Source organism: Ammodytes marinus, assembly GCF_949987685.1.
Source record: "Ammodytes marinus genome assembly, chromosome: 23".
Taxonomy (NCBI): Eukaryota; Metazoa; Chordata; class Actinopteri; order Uranoscopiformes; family Ammodytidae; genus Ammodytes; species Ammodytes marinus.
The window spans coordinates 1,244,417-1,260,701 of record NC_137227.1 but is presented as its reverse complement, the minus strand read 5'-3'; the positions used below and the strand labels follow the sequence as shown (position 1 = coordinate 1,260,701).

General features: G+C 42.6%; 1 protein-coding gene across 1 annotated transcript in view; it reads left to right on the top strand.

Moving 5' to 3' along the window:
- LOC307269199 (zeta-sarcoglycan-like) overlaps positions 1-7,221 on the top strand; it is a gene marked incomplete at both ends in the record, with an annotated part of 57,296 nt that extends 50,075 nt beyond the window's left edge. Inside the window, one exon of the mRNA XM_080052055.1 lies at positions 7,033-7,221. Coding sequence (XP_079908181.1) covers positions 7,033-7,221 — 189 coding nt within the window. The remainder of the gene's footprint in view (positions 1-7,032) is intronic.
- Positions 7,222-16,285: the final 9,064 nt, after the last annotated feature.

The window sequence follows — 16,285 nt, the reverse complement described above, 5'->3', positions numbered from 1 at the left end:
CCTATGCCCATGGCCTATCCCTAACCCTAAGGCCCTATGCCCATGGCCTATCCCTAACCCTAAGGCCCTATGCCCATGGCCTATCCCTAACCCTAACCCCCTATGCCCATGGCCTATCCCTAACCCTAAGGCCCTATGCCCATGGCCTAACCCTAACCCTAAGGCCCTATGCCCTTGGCCTATCCCTAACCCTAAGGCCCTATGCCCATGGCCTATCCCTAACCCTAACCCCCTATGCCCATGGCCTAACCCTAACCCTAAGGCCCTATGCCCATGGCCTAACCCTAACCCTAAGGCCCTATGCCCATGGCCTATCCCTAACCCTAACCCCCTATGCCCATGGCCTATCCCTATCCCTAACCCTAAGGCCCTATGTCCATGGCCTAACCCTAACCCTAAGGCCCTATGCCCATGGCCTATCCCTAACCCTAAGGCCCTATGCCCATGGCCTATCCCTAACCCTAACCCCCTATGCCCATGGCCTATCCCTAACCCTAAGGCCCTATGCCCATGGCCTATCCCTAACCCTAACCCTAAGGCCCTATGCCCATGGCCTATCCCTAACCCTAAGGCCCTATGCCCATGGCCTATCCCTAACCCTAACCCTAAGGCCCTATGTCCATGGCCTATCCCTAACCCTAAGGCCCTATGCCCATGGCCTATCCCTAACCCTAACCCTAAGGCCCTATACCCATGGCCTATCCCTAACCCTAACCCTAAGGCCCTATGCCCATGGCCTATCCCTAACCCTAACCGCGGAGGGGCAGCGCTGCCTTCAAGGTTCCGTTGGGGGGATAAAACACCCATCAAAATGCGAAGCATGGAGGCAAAACAAATGAAGGCATATATTTCCAGTATTGCTTTCTATAGGCTCCTTTTTAGTATGGACTGAAATGGAATTTGATGTGAATTGTTTCCAGGTGTAAAATTATTAAAATGGAAAACCATTTGCACCTTATAAGGACTACTGTCCTTAAAAAAAGAACTATAAACTAGTTCATTTTTGAACTGTGAACTTAGTTCAACATTTTTAATTATGAACTATGAACTGAACTAGTTCATTTTAAAGTGTGTGAACTGAACTTTGAACTAGTTCACGTAGAAAGTGAACTTTCCCAACACTGCCTACATAGTCTTCCTTGGAGTTAGACTGCTGAATTTGAGGTGAGAGGACTGTTTGTGTTTTTCATGTCAAATTGAAAATATTTAGCTCTTCAGTATCTTTCTTCTAGGCTTTTACACAATGGGTTTATAACAAAACACTTGTTACCCTAAAAAAGTGTGAAGGGTAAGCTATAGTTTAGATTGTTGTTAGCAAGCTAATTAGTTGTCATGTGGTTGTTGGCCTTGATGCTAGCAAGAAATTCCAGTTGGGGTTGGTCGTCTCATTTTTGGGGGGGTTGGTTGTCACATGTTATCCAAAGGCTGCAGCCAGAAAAGGAACCAAATAACAAAAGAAAATGTCAAGCTGTATCCTCACTGACGTCCCAGAGAAGGAGAGAATAGAGCAGGAAAAGGCAGCTAGAATGCAAAAGAGAAAGAGGGCAAGAAAATCAAAACGACCCAGTGCATCCCAAACTATACCAATTGCCAAGGCTACTGCACCCCAGTGCACTCCACACCAGCTGGGGAAGAAGAAACATAAGATGTGTGTAGCCTAGTTGAGTAGGCTATTATTGTTAGACCTATTTGTTTTGTTCTTTATGTTGTTACATACAGTAGGCTGGTCTTAATATGGATTTCCTGTTTGTTTATTCCTTGCTCATTTTGTGTTAAGATCAAGCCCCAACCTCAGCGATTTTTACCAGCATCCAATAAGGAAGTGACCACAACTGTAGTAACCCGGAAGTGCCACTGGGGGCTAGATGCAGAAGACAGCCATTTCTCATTAGCCCCTTTTACACAGAGATTGCGGCATATTGACGGAACAACATCACTCCAATATGCCGGCTTTGCTTGCTTCTGTGTTATTTACACAGAACCAAGCAACGCCGGCCTGCTGGCGCATCAGTAGCCCCTTTTACACAGCGTTCCGGAATGAAAGAGGTGCTTGTAAACAGCGTCAAGTGTGACGTAAACATTTGGCGCCGTGCCGGTCAGCTGCTTTACAACAACAACACTGGCCGGTGAATTGAGAGCAGAAGTGCTGGGGCTTGCAGTAAGAGGGCCGTATTTTACTGTCCCCACGATGTGCCGGTTGATCTCGCTACGCGCTGAGTCCAACATCTCTGGGACTGTTAACCAAACTGACATAATCAATCCGCTCACTGCTTCACCTCTGTGTGTGTGTGTGTGTGTGTGTGTTTGTGTGACAGGTTGGCTATGAGCAAGTCTCTTTGTGAGGGCAGAGGTCTGCCAATCAGACATTCACATACACACAGTTAGTTAGTTAGTTAGTTAGTTTATTCGTCAAATGCACAACATAACAGGCAAGCAGTCATAGCTGGCAATGAAATTTTTGTGTTCCAAGCTCTCCTCAATAATGCAACAATAAAAAAATTAAAAATAGTATAGAGTATATAGAGTAAAAGAGTAACAACGTATAGTGCAATAAGAACCAAATTTTAGATAAAATAAACCTAGAATATATGTACAGTATATATATATATATACATACACACACATACACACATATATATATACATATATATATAAAAATATATATATGTGTATATACACACACACATACACAAACATGTAAACATGTATGTAAAGAATACATATACATATATATAAGTGTCTCAGACAGCAGTTAAGGGACTTGCGGAGTTCAACATTCTTGTGCTGCTCGGAAAAAAGCTGTTCTTGAACCTGGTGGTTCTGGTTTTGATGCTCCGATACCGTCTGCCTGACGGTAGCAGAGTGAACAGTTCCTGGCTAGGGTGGCTGTGGTCGTTGAGAATGCGCTGTGCTTTTCTCCAACATCTTCGGGTGTAGAGGTCATGTATGGATGGCAGATCAGACCTGGTGATGTGCTGTGCGGTTTTCACGACCCTCTGCAGAGCTTTACGGTCGCGGTCGTTGCAGTTTCCATACCAGCTGGTGATACAGCCGGTCAGGATGCTCTCGATGGTGCATCGGTAAAAGTTGCAGAGTATTCTGGAGCCCATACCGAACCTTCTCAGTCTGCGGAGGAAGAAGAGCCGCTGTCTTGCTGCCTTAACAACAGTGTCAGTGTGGTGTGACCAGGACAGGTCCTCAGTGATGTGTACGCCAAGGAACCTGAAGCTGCTGAGTCTCTCTACTGCAGCCCCATCTATGTGGATGGGGGTGTGCTCTCCTCCCTGCAGCTTCCTATAGTCCACTATGAGCTCCTTTGTTTTGGTGACGTTGAGGTGGAGGTTGTTGTCATGGCACCATGTTGACAAGGCCCTCACCTCCTCCCTGTAGGCTGTCTCGTTATTGTTGGAGATTAAACCAATGACTGTGGTGTCGTCAGCGAACTTAATTATTTTATTTGAGCTGTGTGTGGCCATACAGTCGTGCGTAAACAGTGAGTAGAGGAGAGGACTGAGCACGCAGCCCTGCGGTACTCCAGTACTGAGAGTCAAGGTGGAGGAGGTGTTGTTGCCTATCCTCACAGCCTGGGGTCTGCCCGTCAGGAAATCCAGAATCCAGCTGCATAGGGCTGTGTTCAGTCCCAGGTCCATGAGCTTGGTGATGAGTTTAGAGGGCACTATAGTATTGAATGCTGAGCTATAGTCAATAAAAAGCATTCTCACATAAGTGCTCCCCTGATCCAGGTGGGAGAGGGCAGTGTGGAGTGTGAGGGCGATGGCGTCGTCAGTAGACCTGTTTGGCCTGTAGGCGAACTGTAAAGGGTCCAGGGTGTCAGGCAGAGAAGAGGTGATGTGGGTTTTGACTATCCGCTCGAAGCACTTCATGATGACCGATGTAAGAGCTACGGGGCGGTAGTCATTTAAACAGAGGGCTTTTGATTTCTTGGCCACAGGAACAATGGTGGTTCTCTTGAAGCATGTCGGGACCACAGATTGTTGTAGGGATGTGTTGAAGAGGTGAGTGAATACATCCGCCAGCTGGTCTGCACACGCCTTCAGTACTCTGCCCGGGATGCCGTCCGTGATTTTTACGGGACATCAGGCTGCCGTGATTAATGTTAAACACACGTCCTTCAACTGCTAACATGGTCGCATGTATAGAACGTAGGCAATGGAACGTCAAACGCCCCCCTGTTCCGCAACAACAAGCTGGCCACATTTATACAGAGAGGCGGAACTGATTGTGTCGGCAAGCTTACTACCCCCCGAGGTAGTAAAATTCCCGGAACAATCTCTCGCACCTTTCTTCCCTCGTTCCGCAACGGTCGCATTTATACAGCAGGGCGGAGGGCCGAAATTCCGGCATATTCCCGGCTTTCACTGTCTGTGTAAAAGGGGCTATTGACTCCAAACATGCCGTTTTCACAGCATTATTAAACCTATTTCAGGCCTGGATTAAAAAAACATTCTAGTCTGTATGTTTAGGTCATATCTCCATGACAACACTAAGGGGGCTGAATTTTTTTGGACCACGCTAGTTTTTATTCTTTTGGAAGTTAAAATGTATTGGCGCGATCTCTTGAGTGACAGCTCTCCGTCCGTTGTCCCTCACTTTGCCTCGGAGGTATACGTCAGCTATCAGTAAAAATCTCACAAAATGGCGACGCGCACAAACCAGGATTATTGGATGCCGTGTGAATAACTGAGGTCAGCCCGGATGCTACATCCATATTATTTACTATCTATGGTTAAGATGCATAAAGTTATGTCGGCCTATTTTTCAACTTGACATTGAAATTAAACTTTCAAATTTAGTTCTGCTTTCTTGCCTTCTTTTTAAGATTTTTCCCATTAAGATAACATTGTGACAAACAACCCCATAGTGTGTGACAACCGACCCCTTGATGGGGTTGGTTGTCACAATATGTTAGAGTGTCTTTGATGGTAAATGTCTTCTTTATTACAATAAATTAGAAAAAGTGAGGGGTTCACATTTCAAGCCAACACCTTAAGCTTCAATTTAATGTAGGAATGACTATTGAAAGGTGTTTAGGTGATGAGCAATTCTCCCTAGAGTAAAAATTGTGCCTACTAGCCCCGGTCTCCTACTTGCCAGCAGTCTGTGTCTTCCCTGTATTTTTGCAGGTGCATTGCAACACTCCTAGCACATGACCACCACCAGTTGTAGATGAGAGGCGCAGACATAGTGTGTATTGCTTCGCCCGTGTGCTCAAGCATCCTTTGACTGTACACATGTTAGAAACAACAAACATTAAACTCTACAGGAAACCTTTTTATTAAAGTATAAAAGGGTTACATAGCTACTGTGGTGGATTTTGAATGGTTAATACCAGAGTTTGCTGAGCAAAGGCCTTTAAATGTTAGAGGTCACTGTGAGAGACGAAAACAACCTTTTAATAGATAAACATCATCTGTTGCTGGGACCTATGATATGAAACCATATGCCTATTTTAGGGAGTACCAGCATGCCAAGGGTTTGATATAAGACTACGCACAGGTGTGGGCGAGCTAGCTTTTGGGGGACAGCCCTCCCTGCTCAATGCTACTACCAAGTCCTCTGTATTGTCTGATGCATGCTCCTGAAATAAACCTTTCTGAAACACAATGATGATAGCCAGCCTCGCCTTTGTCTTTGTCAAGCCATGGGTACATTCGGCTACTACACTACTCTTGAAATTTTGGAAAACTTAACTATTGTGTGTTTTTTAAAGATATTTTTTTGGCATTTTTATGCTTTATTGATAGTGTAGAGACAGAGTTGAAATGGGGCAGAGAGGGGAGTGACATGCAGAGAACGACTGCAGGCTGGAATCGAACCCGGGTCTGCTGTTGGCCGAGGCCCATGGGGGGACGCCCTACCAACTGAGCTAAAGGGCGCCCCCTAGATATTATATGTTTTAAATACAAATATAAATTAAAGAAAGATGAATTATTTACAGCCGTGCAAGCAGTTGTTGAGATATTCAAGTCTGGACTATAATGGTTGAACATTACCATTCCTTGACTCATGCAACTAGTGTGACTTTAAAGTTGGAGTCTGCTATTCTCGAGAATGCTTGTTGTCAAAAACATTAAATATCTCCTCACGTTTCCTTACCTGTATGTACTGTGTGTACGCTGAAACAAATCTGTGTATGAACACCTGATTTTTTTTTCAGCACATGCATAGTACGGACACTTAGCCTGGCATTCCCAGACCTGCCACTAGGCGCTGGCAAATTAAATTTGCTGCGCGTGTTGGTCTGGACACGCTCCGTTGAAGCTTTATCAAGAAAGCCAGAAATCTGGCTATGGTTTCAATTGGTTCTATCTAATATGGGCGCGCCAGAGCCCCTTATATGGTACTCTGGGGAGGACGTAACCCGATGACGACAGTGACGTGCATGCGACGTCGAAGCCGTGAAAGTAAACATCAAAGATGGCTGCGGATATGTTGTGTGAGTTTGAGACTGCTTTGGCCTCGACCCTTAACGATTTGGAAGACGGCACTCAAATCTTTCATTAGCAAGTAAGAGGAATGTTCTATTTTGCCGACCGACAACGGCAAACGTTTAATTTAACAGTTTAACAGCTGTTCGCTAAACGAAAGGGGCTTACGTCGCCTTGTGCATCGCTCTGATTGGTTGTAGTGCTATCCAACTGCGTGCAGTGGCATTTGAAATGCACGAGTAGGAGCCGCCCCTTGAGTTGGAAATTACTATTGATCGTGGCCAGACCCTCTATCGTTCAAGATATCAGGGTCTGGATTTCCAGGCTAACGGACACTCGGACAGGTATCGGATTGTGACGAGATATTCACTGATTTTGTCAACAAGCGTTCATCAGAAAAGAAAAGAGGCATTGGAGTTATTCTAAGTGACCAGATCAGAGCTGCTGTATTTCACTCCAGCTTTCATTCTATTGAGTCAGTTCATCAGTTTGATGATCAGTTGGTAATGATGTGCATCACTTCAGGGCATCAACCATGTTATTTAAATAACATCCAGCGTGTCTCTGATTATTTTCCTCACAGATACTGTTAGACGCCAGCACCATTCAGCTTGGTAGTCTACCACTGGGCATCTACACAGTGACCCCTCAGGCCGCCCAGGAACAGTCTGGATACGAGCTGTGTGTCTGCCCTAGTGGCAAGATCTACCTCTCCCCTGCAGAGAGCAGCTCCACCTGCCAGGCCATGAGCAACATCTGCCTCTGGAGCTGACCTGGGATCAGCGTCACCTCCAGACATTTTGAGAGACCCTCACAGACATTTGTTTCTCTCTAAGCTCACATTACTTGCCTGCGGTGCTCTGCCTGAGGTCAGGACTCTTTGACCACTGACTGTGTTTGAGGGAATGGAAGTGTCTCCCGTGGACTGGAACACTTTCACTAGCCTCTACTATGGCAGAGGACACACCCTTTATTTTTCTACTTAAGGTTCATGGTAGACTTGCAGTGACTGTTGAGAAAAATAAAAAAGGTGCCTTCTGCTTTGAAATAAGTCATGTATCAAATATTGAGCCTGCCTGTGCAGTCACAGAGTGTGAAAGGTTTTTAAAGTTGTATTGGTGGAGAGTAAGCACAATTCTGTCATGTTTATACATTTTTTTTTGTTTAGATATTTTAGTTGTTCACTATATCAGCTGTTTTCATTTGAAATTAAATGTTTTTATGTGGCACACATTGTACTTTGCTCAACTGTGATTAAGACAAGTTTTAATTTTGTTAAACAAAGATACTTTTTAATGTTTCACAGGACTCTTCCACTTTAAAGTTAGTATTCTACCTTTTTTGGTGAGTTTGATACTACCATATGAGATCCAGCTCTGCTGGAGCTTTCCGGGCAAATGTTCTTAATCGGCAGATGGAGTTTGCACTGTGTTCATTAAATTGTTGATGTTCAAATTTCCATTTGAATGGACTTCTCCTCCAGTTTGGCTTTTTCATGTTCTTGGAAAACACTGAGCTGAGAAAACAGTCTCACCCAATGGTCCCTTTAGTAGCAGTTCTAGAGCTTTCCTTCGTATCGTACGATTTTCAATATGAATGGGACGTAGCCTACTTTGTGCTCATAAAAAGAAATATAATGAGCTACAATTATATGACAATTAGTAAAGTGATCAAAAGTATTCAAACTGTTACTAAATTGACTTTGTGGTAGGATTTATTTGTTAACGTTATAAAAGCAAAAATAATATTACAGCACTCGGTTCATTGATTCTTAGTGTTGCATCTTTTTTAGGGGTTGATGCATGCCCACTTTTAACTATCTGCTAGTAACCCTTGCATATTTACTGTACTTCTCTCCGAGGTTTGACACAGGAGCCTGGCTGCAGCTCAGAGCGAGGCAGTCATCCACGTGTCAGCAGGCCCGCCGGGGGGAGCAAAGTCTCTCTCTACTCCTACTTCCTCATATTCCATCATCGCCCTTGCAGCAGAGGCCGGCCGTTCTGATAAAGCCCCCATTGCATTCCAACAAGAGCTTAGTCGTACCATCCTCTATCCCACACGCATACATTTCCCTTAAGTGGCATTGGGATGTTCTTCACTTATGCTTTAAATATGTATCACATGTGAGATAGAGTTGAGACAAAAAAAAAGTCTTAAGGTACAATTTCACTTTGAAATGTGTCATCACACCAGACGCAAAACCAAAAATGGGGCATAGCGTTAGTTCAGGATATGGTGTCAAGGCAGCTGTGAAACCCTGCTATGTCAGCTGACCAACAGCTGATTCCCCTCCAAGCATCTGATTGGCTGATCACTCAAACAGGCGCCTTATTTAAGCTGCTCTAGCCTGCTTACTGGTGCTGCTTCCTCTGCAACACTTTGCACATTGCTCATGCGAACGACATGGCTTTCAGTTCACTTGCTTCTACTTACCTTGCTGCTTGTATGGCCATCCACCCCATTTAAAACGACAACCCACCTCCACCTCAGCACCTCATTTTTTACTGTATATCTATCAATGTCATTACTGTTGTCATTGACGCTTGTTTTGTTCTGAACCTTAGGGGTCCTTGCTGCAGACCTCCCCACCTTTCAGGATTACATGTTGCTCATAGAGGGCAGAGGGATGGCCCTCTCCACCTTAAGCCTTCCATGTGTGTGCGTGTTGGGTGTGGAGATCTCAGATCAGAGCCATACCGCAGAACATAATTTACTGCAAAGTAATTTCTGCTAAATAATAAAAGTTCTCTTGACTAAACTACTTCTGACTGAACTGTAGTTGTTCAGCAGCCTGTATTATTTTCACCAAAGATTGCACCACACGTGACTTCTGCATTATGTTGTTGTCACGCAGCGGCGGCTCGCCCATAGAGGGCGATAGGGCGACGCCCTGCTTGAGCCATACCAGCAAAAAACAAAAATATAATAATGATGAAACATTTAATTTTTTTTGTATTTCTAATCATAATTTATTATTTCAAAACAGTTTTTACCTGCATCTAAGTCTAAATATCATTGTACAATAAGCGTGTGTGCTCTGTACCGTCACTCTGGGGCGATTTCGGGCTGGTTTAAAATCGCCCTGAGCGCTCTCATAGACTTCAATGTAAAACTTATTTTTTTCAAACTGCAGGCTTCGCAATGCAATCTCTATGGGTTCCGGGGGTGCTCGCCCTAACGTGTTGTCGACATACGTACAGTAAACAATGAACCAATTACAGTGACTGATACAGTCACATGTCTGGTCTGCTACCCAAAGCGGTCATATTCAAGAGTCAAGACCAACATAACTAATATCAACTCAGGCTAGGCTGGCAAGTTACTTGATCATGTCATTAAAAGGACTAGGTCCTTCCCAGACAAAATGTAACCATCAAGCAAGTATCTACCAAGATGGATTGGGGGATCGTATAAACGCAGATTTTCACGGGGCTCGTTTGAACGGCTAACGAGGCTAGCAGGATGCTAAGGCGCTAACGCTCTGTCCTGCTGCCGCTGCATGATGATTATGGACTGTATAATGGCTTTTTATCCATCTTGATGGCAGCACAGACACCGCATGGATAACTTCGGGTGTCACCCCTATGCATCATCTCTCAGAAAAGGTAAAACAAACATTAAAGGCCTACTTCACCGGTTTGAATATGAAGGTGTATTGAATTCTGAGATCCTATGTAATAAATGTGCAAAAAAAAAAAAAAATCGGTTTATCCTAGCCTGAGAAAAGGCAGAAAGAGTGTTTTTTTAACCCTATATTTCTCGACATCACAGTAATATTTACAAAGTACGTTTTTTTTAACCCTATATTTCTCTTTCTGTGATGTCACGAGAAAGAGAAATATAGGGTTAAAAAAAACACTCTTTCTGCCTTTTCTCAGGCTAGGATGAACCGATTTCAATTTTTTTCGCACATTTATACTACATAGGATCTCAGAATTCAATACACCTTCATATTCAAACCGGTGAAGTAGGCCTTTAAACATCAATCTGCATATGGACGAGCCAGCGCCGTTCAACAGCTGATCCATAGACTGTTTACTCTGACAGCTGCTGTCCGTCCGCGGCATAAACCCGCCTACCAAGTAACGGTGCTGTAGACAGCATGGACATATAAAGAAAGGTAGACAGTAGTAACACAAACCAATGTGATGATTGCACATATGCTATGTCAGCATCCATTTTTGTTGAATCAGAACACAACTGTCAAGTCAATCAGATTATTGTGATTAATTGTAGAGCAGGTCTCTTAACTTTTAAAGGAAGCCTATCTGAGGAGCACACTGGTAGATGACAAGTTATCTGTGATGGCCACAGCCGGATAATCATTTTAGAGCTAAAATAATTTTATTCAAAAAATTAACTAACTTAATGTCCAAAAATACTGTACAGTACAATGCTTGTCTAATGTTGCCAGAGTGGTTATGCCAGATGAACAGGAAAAACAAACTGTTAAATGCAATATGACATTGTCATATTAGCTATCTGATTTAGGATCATTTTGGGTCATTTTACCCATCATGGCAACAATTGCCCCCCTGAGATTATTGTCAGGAGTCGTCACTGTTGTCACGTGTGTACTCCCTATTGGTTTGTTAGTATTAAGAGTCAAATCATAGAACTGACATAATGTGGAACAATTCCTTACAGGCCCATTGGCTGACAGAAATATAAAGAACAGTAGATTAAAACAATGCTGCAGCTAACACTTATTTTCACCATGAATTAATTAGTTCCTTATTTTTAGAATTGAATTTATTGAATATACCCTCAGTAATAGGGTGTAAAGCGCCCAGTATATTACTACCTTCACATCTTCTTTCTTAGATGCTAACGCCTGATGGATTTCACCCCCTCTTTCCCTGGTATGTTGTAGTGCAGGAAATATGTTTTTACTTCTTCTTGTGGTGGAGGTGGGAACATTTTGAATGGCTGTCCTTGGCCACAGGCAGTTTGAGCAGAATAGTCCTGAGGAGAATGTTTCAGGGTTAGTGCAGATGTCATTGCTAACCTACTTCTGCATAGCCACACATAAACCCAGATTACTTGCAAAAACTATTGTAGCTGTAGTATTTTAATCTCATTAAAAGAAAGGGAGGAATGTCTCGTTTAGCACAGAAAAGTTGAAGGTGATGTTTTTTTTGGCATTTTCAAGCTTTATTAGATAGTACAGAGTTGAAATGGGGAGACAGAGAGAGACTGGGGGGATGACCTGCAGTAAAGGTCCACAGGTCGGATTTGAACCCACGACCACTGTAACGAAGGCTGAAGCCAATATGGTACACGCTCTATCCACTATGCTACCGGAGCGCCCTGATAGGTTTCATTTTTAAGATTAACCAGAGCACATATTGAAATTGGACCTGGTGAGCGAGGCACTTGCCAGCACCTAACTTTTTGCCTTGACAAAATCGCACCAATGAAAATTGAGACAAATATTCAGTGTGCATATTTGCATGACTTGTGTGGCATTATTAGAACGTAGCATCAAACCTCCAAACAAACAATTTACTCCCTTCCACCAGCAGTAATACACAGAGTCCATATTAAACAAGTAGGATGGCAGGTGAAAGGTGGCGTAGACTTGCATATAATTCAATAATCAGTTCCCATTAGGGAGTTCAAGGTTTTTTCCTCTGGCTAAAGACCTCCATTTCTGAATTACTGATCATGCAGAGACATTCATTTCCATCATCAATGTATTTTAGGGCACATATATAAAAATGAATTATTCACTGTGACATTGGGATCTCACTTTAATGTCAACATTAAGGTCACATCCTCAGGCTCATTGGGAGTAAGTACATACTGTATTATCTGCAAATGTGGTGACACACAGCTGTTGAAAACAAAATTGTCAAGGTGAGGAGCTGTGATTTTAAGGTGTAATCATATTGTTAGGAGGCCAGTCTTGTGTCCTATAATACTTTAATATCACTCTCAATGCTCAAACTGTAAAGTCTTTGATTATGCAATGGCAACCACGAGGCAAACCAGTAATTTGATGTTCAACACAGAAATGTCTTAAATGCAGCTTATCTAAGTAAATATGTTACATACAGTTCTGTTTGAAAGTGTTTGAACCCCTTGAGCATTTTGGAATTGTATTTATTTAAACCATTATTATTTAATTTGTATCAATACCAGTATTTTTTATTTGAAATAACAGATGTTTGTTAATCCATTCAACATTTTTATTTTCCGGAAATCAATTGTTAAAACAGATAAAATAAATTATTTGACAAATGTTGTATGTGCAAAAGTTTGTGAACCCTGAGCTGCATTGCTTAAATCGAGTAGGTAAACACAATCAGATGGGCCAAATTGAGTGATGAAATGGACCAATGTAGTGAGAGATCTTTAGGGAAGAAATTGGGCGGCACTAGATAAAACAGAGATCAAACCAGGTCAGTTTAGGCTCACCAAAGTGAACCCATACAGGTCAGACATGCTAAAAGGGAAAACAATCTCAGAGGATCGCAGGAATAGAGTTGTGATGCTGCACATTTGTCTGGGGACAGCTATAAATTAATTTAAAAAAAGTTTGAGCTGCATCGGTCCACCGTGAGGCAAATCATCTACAAATGGAGAGCTTTAAGAGTGACTTAACATCTGCCTAGAAGTGGATTTCCTTCAAAAATATCCTCAAGCGCCACAAAAAAAGTGATTTTTCAGTTAAAAGCCAACCCACACATTACATCTAGTGATTTGCAGACCTCTTGCAGCATCTGGAACAGATGTGCATGGTTCCACAATAAGAATAAGTCAACATGGCTTTCAAGGAGGAAAGGAGGGTTGCTGAAGAAGCCTCTGCTCTCAAAAAAGAACAAAACTGCTTGTCACAACTTTGCCAGAGAGCACCTGGAGATACCTGGGGCCTCATTTATCAACCGTACTTACGCACAAATCTGTGCGTAAGTAGGGCGTAAGAACATTGCCACGCAAAGTATGGCATTTACCAAAATGTACTTAGACTTATGAATCTGTGTAAATGTAAGCACAACTCTGACCATGCTTACGAACATAATCTAGTGGTAGAATAGCGATATTACAAGCACAAAGCAAAGCATTTAAGAGTTTCAACGTCTGCATTAACACTAGAACCGCCAGCGTTCTCTTTATATCTATAATCGCCACGCGTCAAATCCACCCGTGCATTTCTAGGGTAATATAAAGTCATACATTTGTTTGTTTAATCATCATCTGTGTTTTGGACCTCTTGTTTTATAATCGAAGTTTCTTTAAGAACACTGATCACGACTCAGTAATGAAACTGAAGTAGCCTAGATATAATATCGCCAATGCATCAATGAAAACAGACGGTCAAAACAGCGTCCAAATGAGCTAACATCCTAAATGCAATAAATAGTTATATGGCACACTTATTTTTAGGTAAGCTCTAATTGATTATTCATTAAATGTGTCACGTTTACATGTTTTGAAGCGGAGGATCCCTCCGATGCTCTCTGTGCGTCTCAGCACTCAGCTGTGAGCTGGACGAGCCGCGGTGACTCGCCAGCAGGGCCGCCGCTCCCTATACGCAGAGTACGCAGACTGCGTAGGGCACCAAGTTCCTGGAGGGGGCACCCCAAAATAAAAAAAAATTAGATTTTTTTTTTTTTTTTTTTTTTTTTTTAATTAAAAAGGAAAAAGAGATGGTCCGGGGCCCCCCAAAATAGTTTATTTTTTTTAAAGTTCATGATAATCATTACATTACAAAAAATATATAAATTAGTTATGAACAGGCCCATCGTTGTTTTTTCTTAATTGTGTAACCTATCCAGGGGTGGATTACTGCACAGGCACACCGGGCACAGGCCCAGGGGCCCAAGGGCTCAGGGTGGCCCTTAGCCAGAGATACTGATAGTAACTTTTCATGTTGCATAGTCAAAGAGCTCAGTCACTGATGTCAATAACAGGGTCCAAAAAGGAATAGCCTAAATATAAATACTCATTAAAATGTAACAAAATAGAAATCATCATGGGCCCCTCAACTAGTAGGGGAGAAACACAAAAGCAAGTTAAAAACAACAGCATTAGTAGCTCTGTCTAAGGGGGTTGAAGGCCCCCTCACACATACACAAATAAACTTTATATGTGTGAATTCTAAATTGTTCATATCCACCCTTTATCTGTTGAAATGGGCCCCTCCATCATAGAACATGGGTCTGCAGACCAATCTACTGTTTTTACAGTTGCAGAGTAAAGAGTGCTACCTGTTTAAGAAAAATCTGAAAAATAATGTTCCTTCTGCATCTCAGGATTTGATATCTCTCTAGTCTCTAAAATTTCCTCACAAAGTGCACCAGATTGATGCATTTTACTTTAAAAAGGTAAAAAAAATTCCACCCACCCCCCAACAAGGTACAGGGTCCCTCCAACAATACCCCAAAATCCTGTGGGAAACACTGACTTCCTTAATATGTTATTGCCATTAATTGTATGTATCCGTGTAGAACATTCAGTGTACCTGACTGGATAGGGACAAGTGGGGGGCCCTTTAAGAGTGTAAGCCCAGGGGCCCATTATCTCATAATCAGTCTATGATCCTATCACTCAATTCCTTTGCAAAGGCAGTTTTTTCACAAGTTAAGCTGTTCTTTCTGTTAGTAAATGCTGGCAAATGTGCCAAAAAGCAGTCGCAGAGATCTTGCAAGGGCAAAAAAAATTCGCTCGCGCCCTGAGGATGCGAGCTTCTGGGTGTTTTTTTTTTTTTGGGGGGGTGGGGGGGGGGGCATCACTGACAATTTCTGCTTAGGGCACCCAAAAGCGTAGCAGCGGCCCTGCTCGCCAGACTCGCCAATCACTCATTTCACTTAGTAAGCTAACTCTATTGTTGTTAGGAGCTTATCTTCATCTCTTTTTTATTGAAAGAGTTTATGAATGACTGCACGTAAAGTTGTCAGATCGCGGCAAACAATGCCGTTGCCTTACAACTTGCTCGAAAATATCACATTTTCCCATGCAGCAAGCTTTCTTTTGTTTTAATGCCTGCACTAAGTGCGCCAACAAAATATGTTTTGCTTCGATTCAACCTCGTTTACAAGGGTTTCCATTTCTGTGTTGGAGAAGTTTCTTTTCGTTACCCTCGGCTCTTTACCATTGTGGCGGAGAGGGGTAAAACACATTCAGATGGTTGATAAAGGGATGTGTTGTGACCAGGGCCGCCTCTATGCACGGGCTTACCTGGGCTGAAGCCCCAGGGCCTACGAAGATCAGGGGCCTCTAAAAAAAAAAAAAAAAAAAAAAAAAACTTTTTTTTTAATTTTTATTTTTTTTACTGTCTCAATATAGGCCCCTGCCCTGATCTAAGAAGGCCCCGAACATTGTCATTTAAAACAATAAATTATTGACTGGCTCATGATAGGCCCCTAATCTTTGTAGGGGGGGCGGGCGTACGGAGAACAGGGGCCTATCATGAACCAGTAAAGAAAAAGGAAAGAAAATCACATTATTTTTGGCCTATGAAGATCGAGGGGCCTATCATTCAACAGTACATTTTTGTTTAAATAACATTGTTCGGGGCAACGCAGATCAAGGGCCTATATTGAGTTGAGCCATTGAAAACAAAACGAAGAGTTCAAAGAGAGAAGTAGCTTTGGGATAAGGGATTATTTAAAAAAAAAATTGGAATGCTGAATGACTGGATTTTTTAAACCTGTATATTTTTGTTTCTGCTTTTTGGTATTTATGTGTCTCCAAATTATTCCAGAAAATAGTTCTAAATAGCTCACATAGGACACAGTTGATTTAGCCTTAGTTTTCTTCTCAAAGTGCACCAGATTGATGCATTTTACTTTAAAAGGTTCAAATTTTTCTTCCGGGGGGGCATGCCCCCG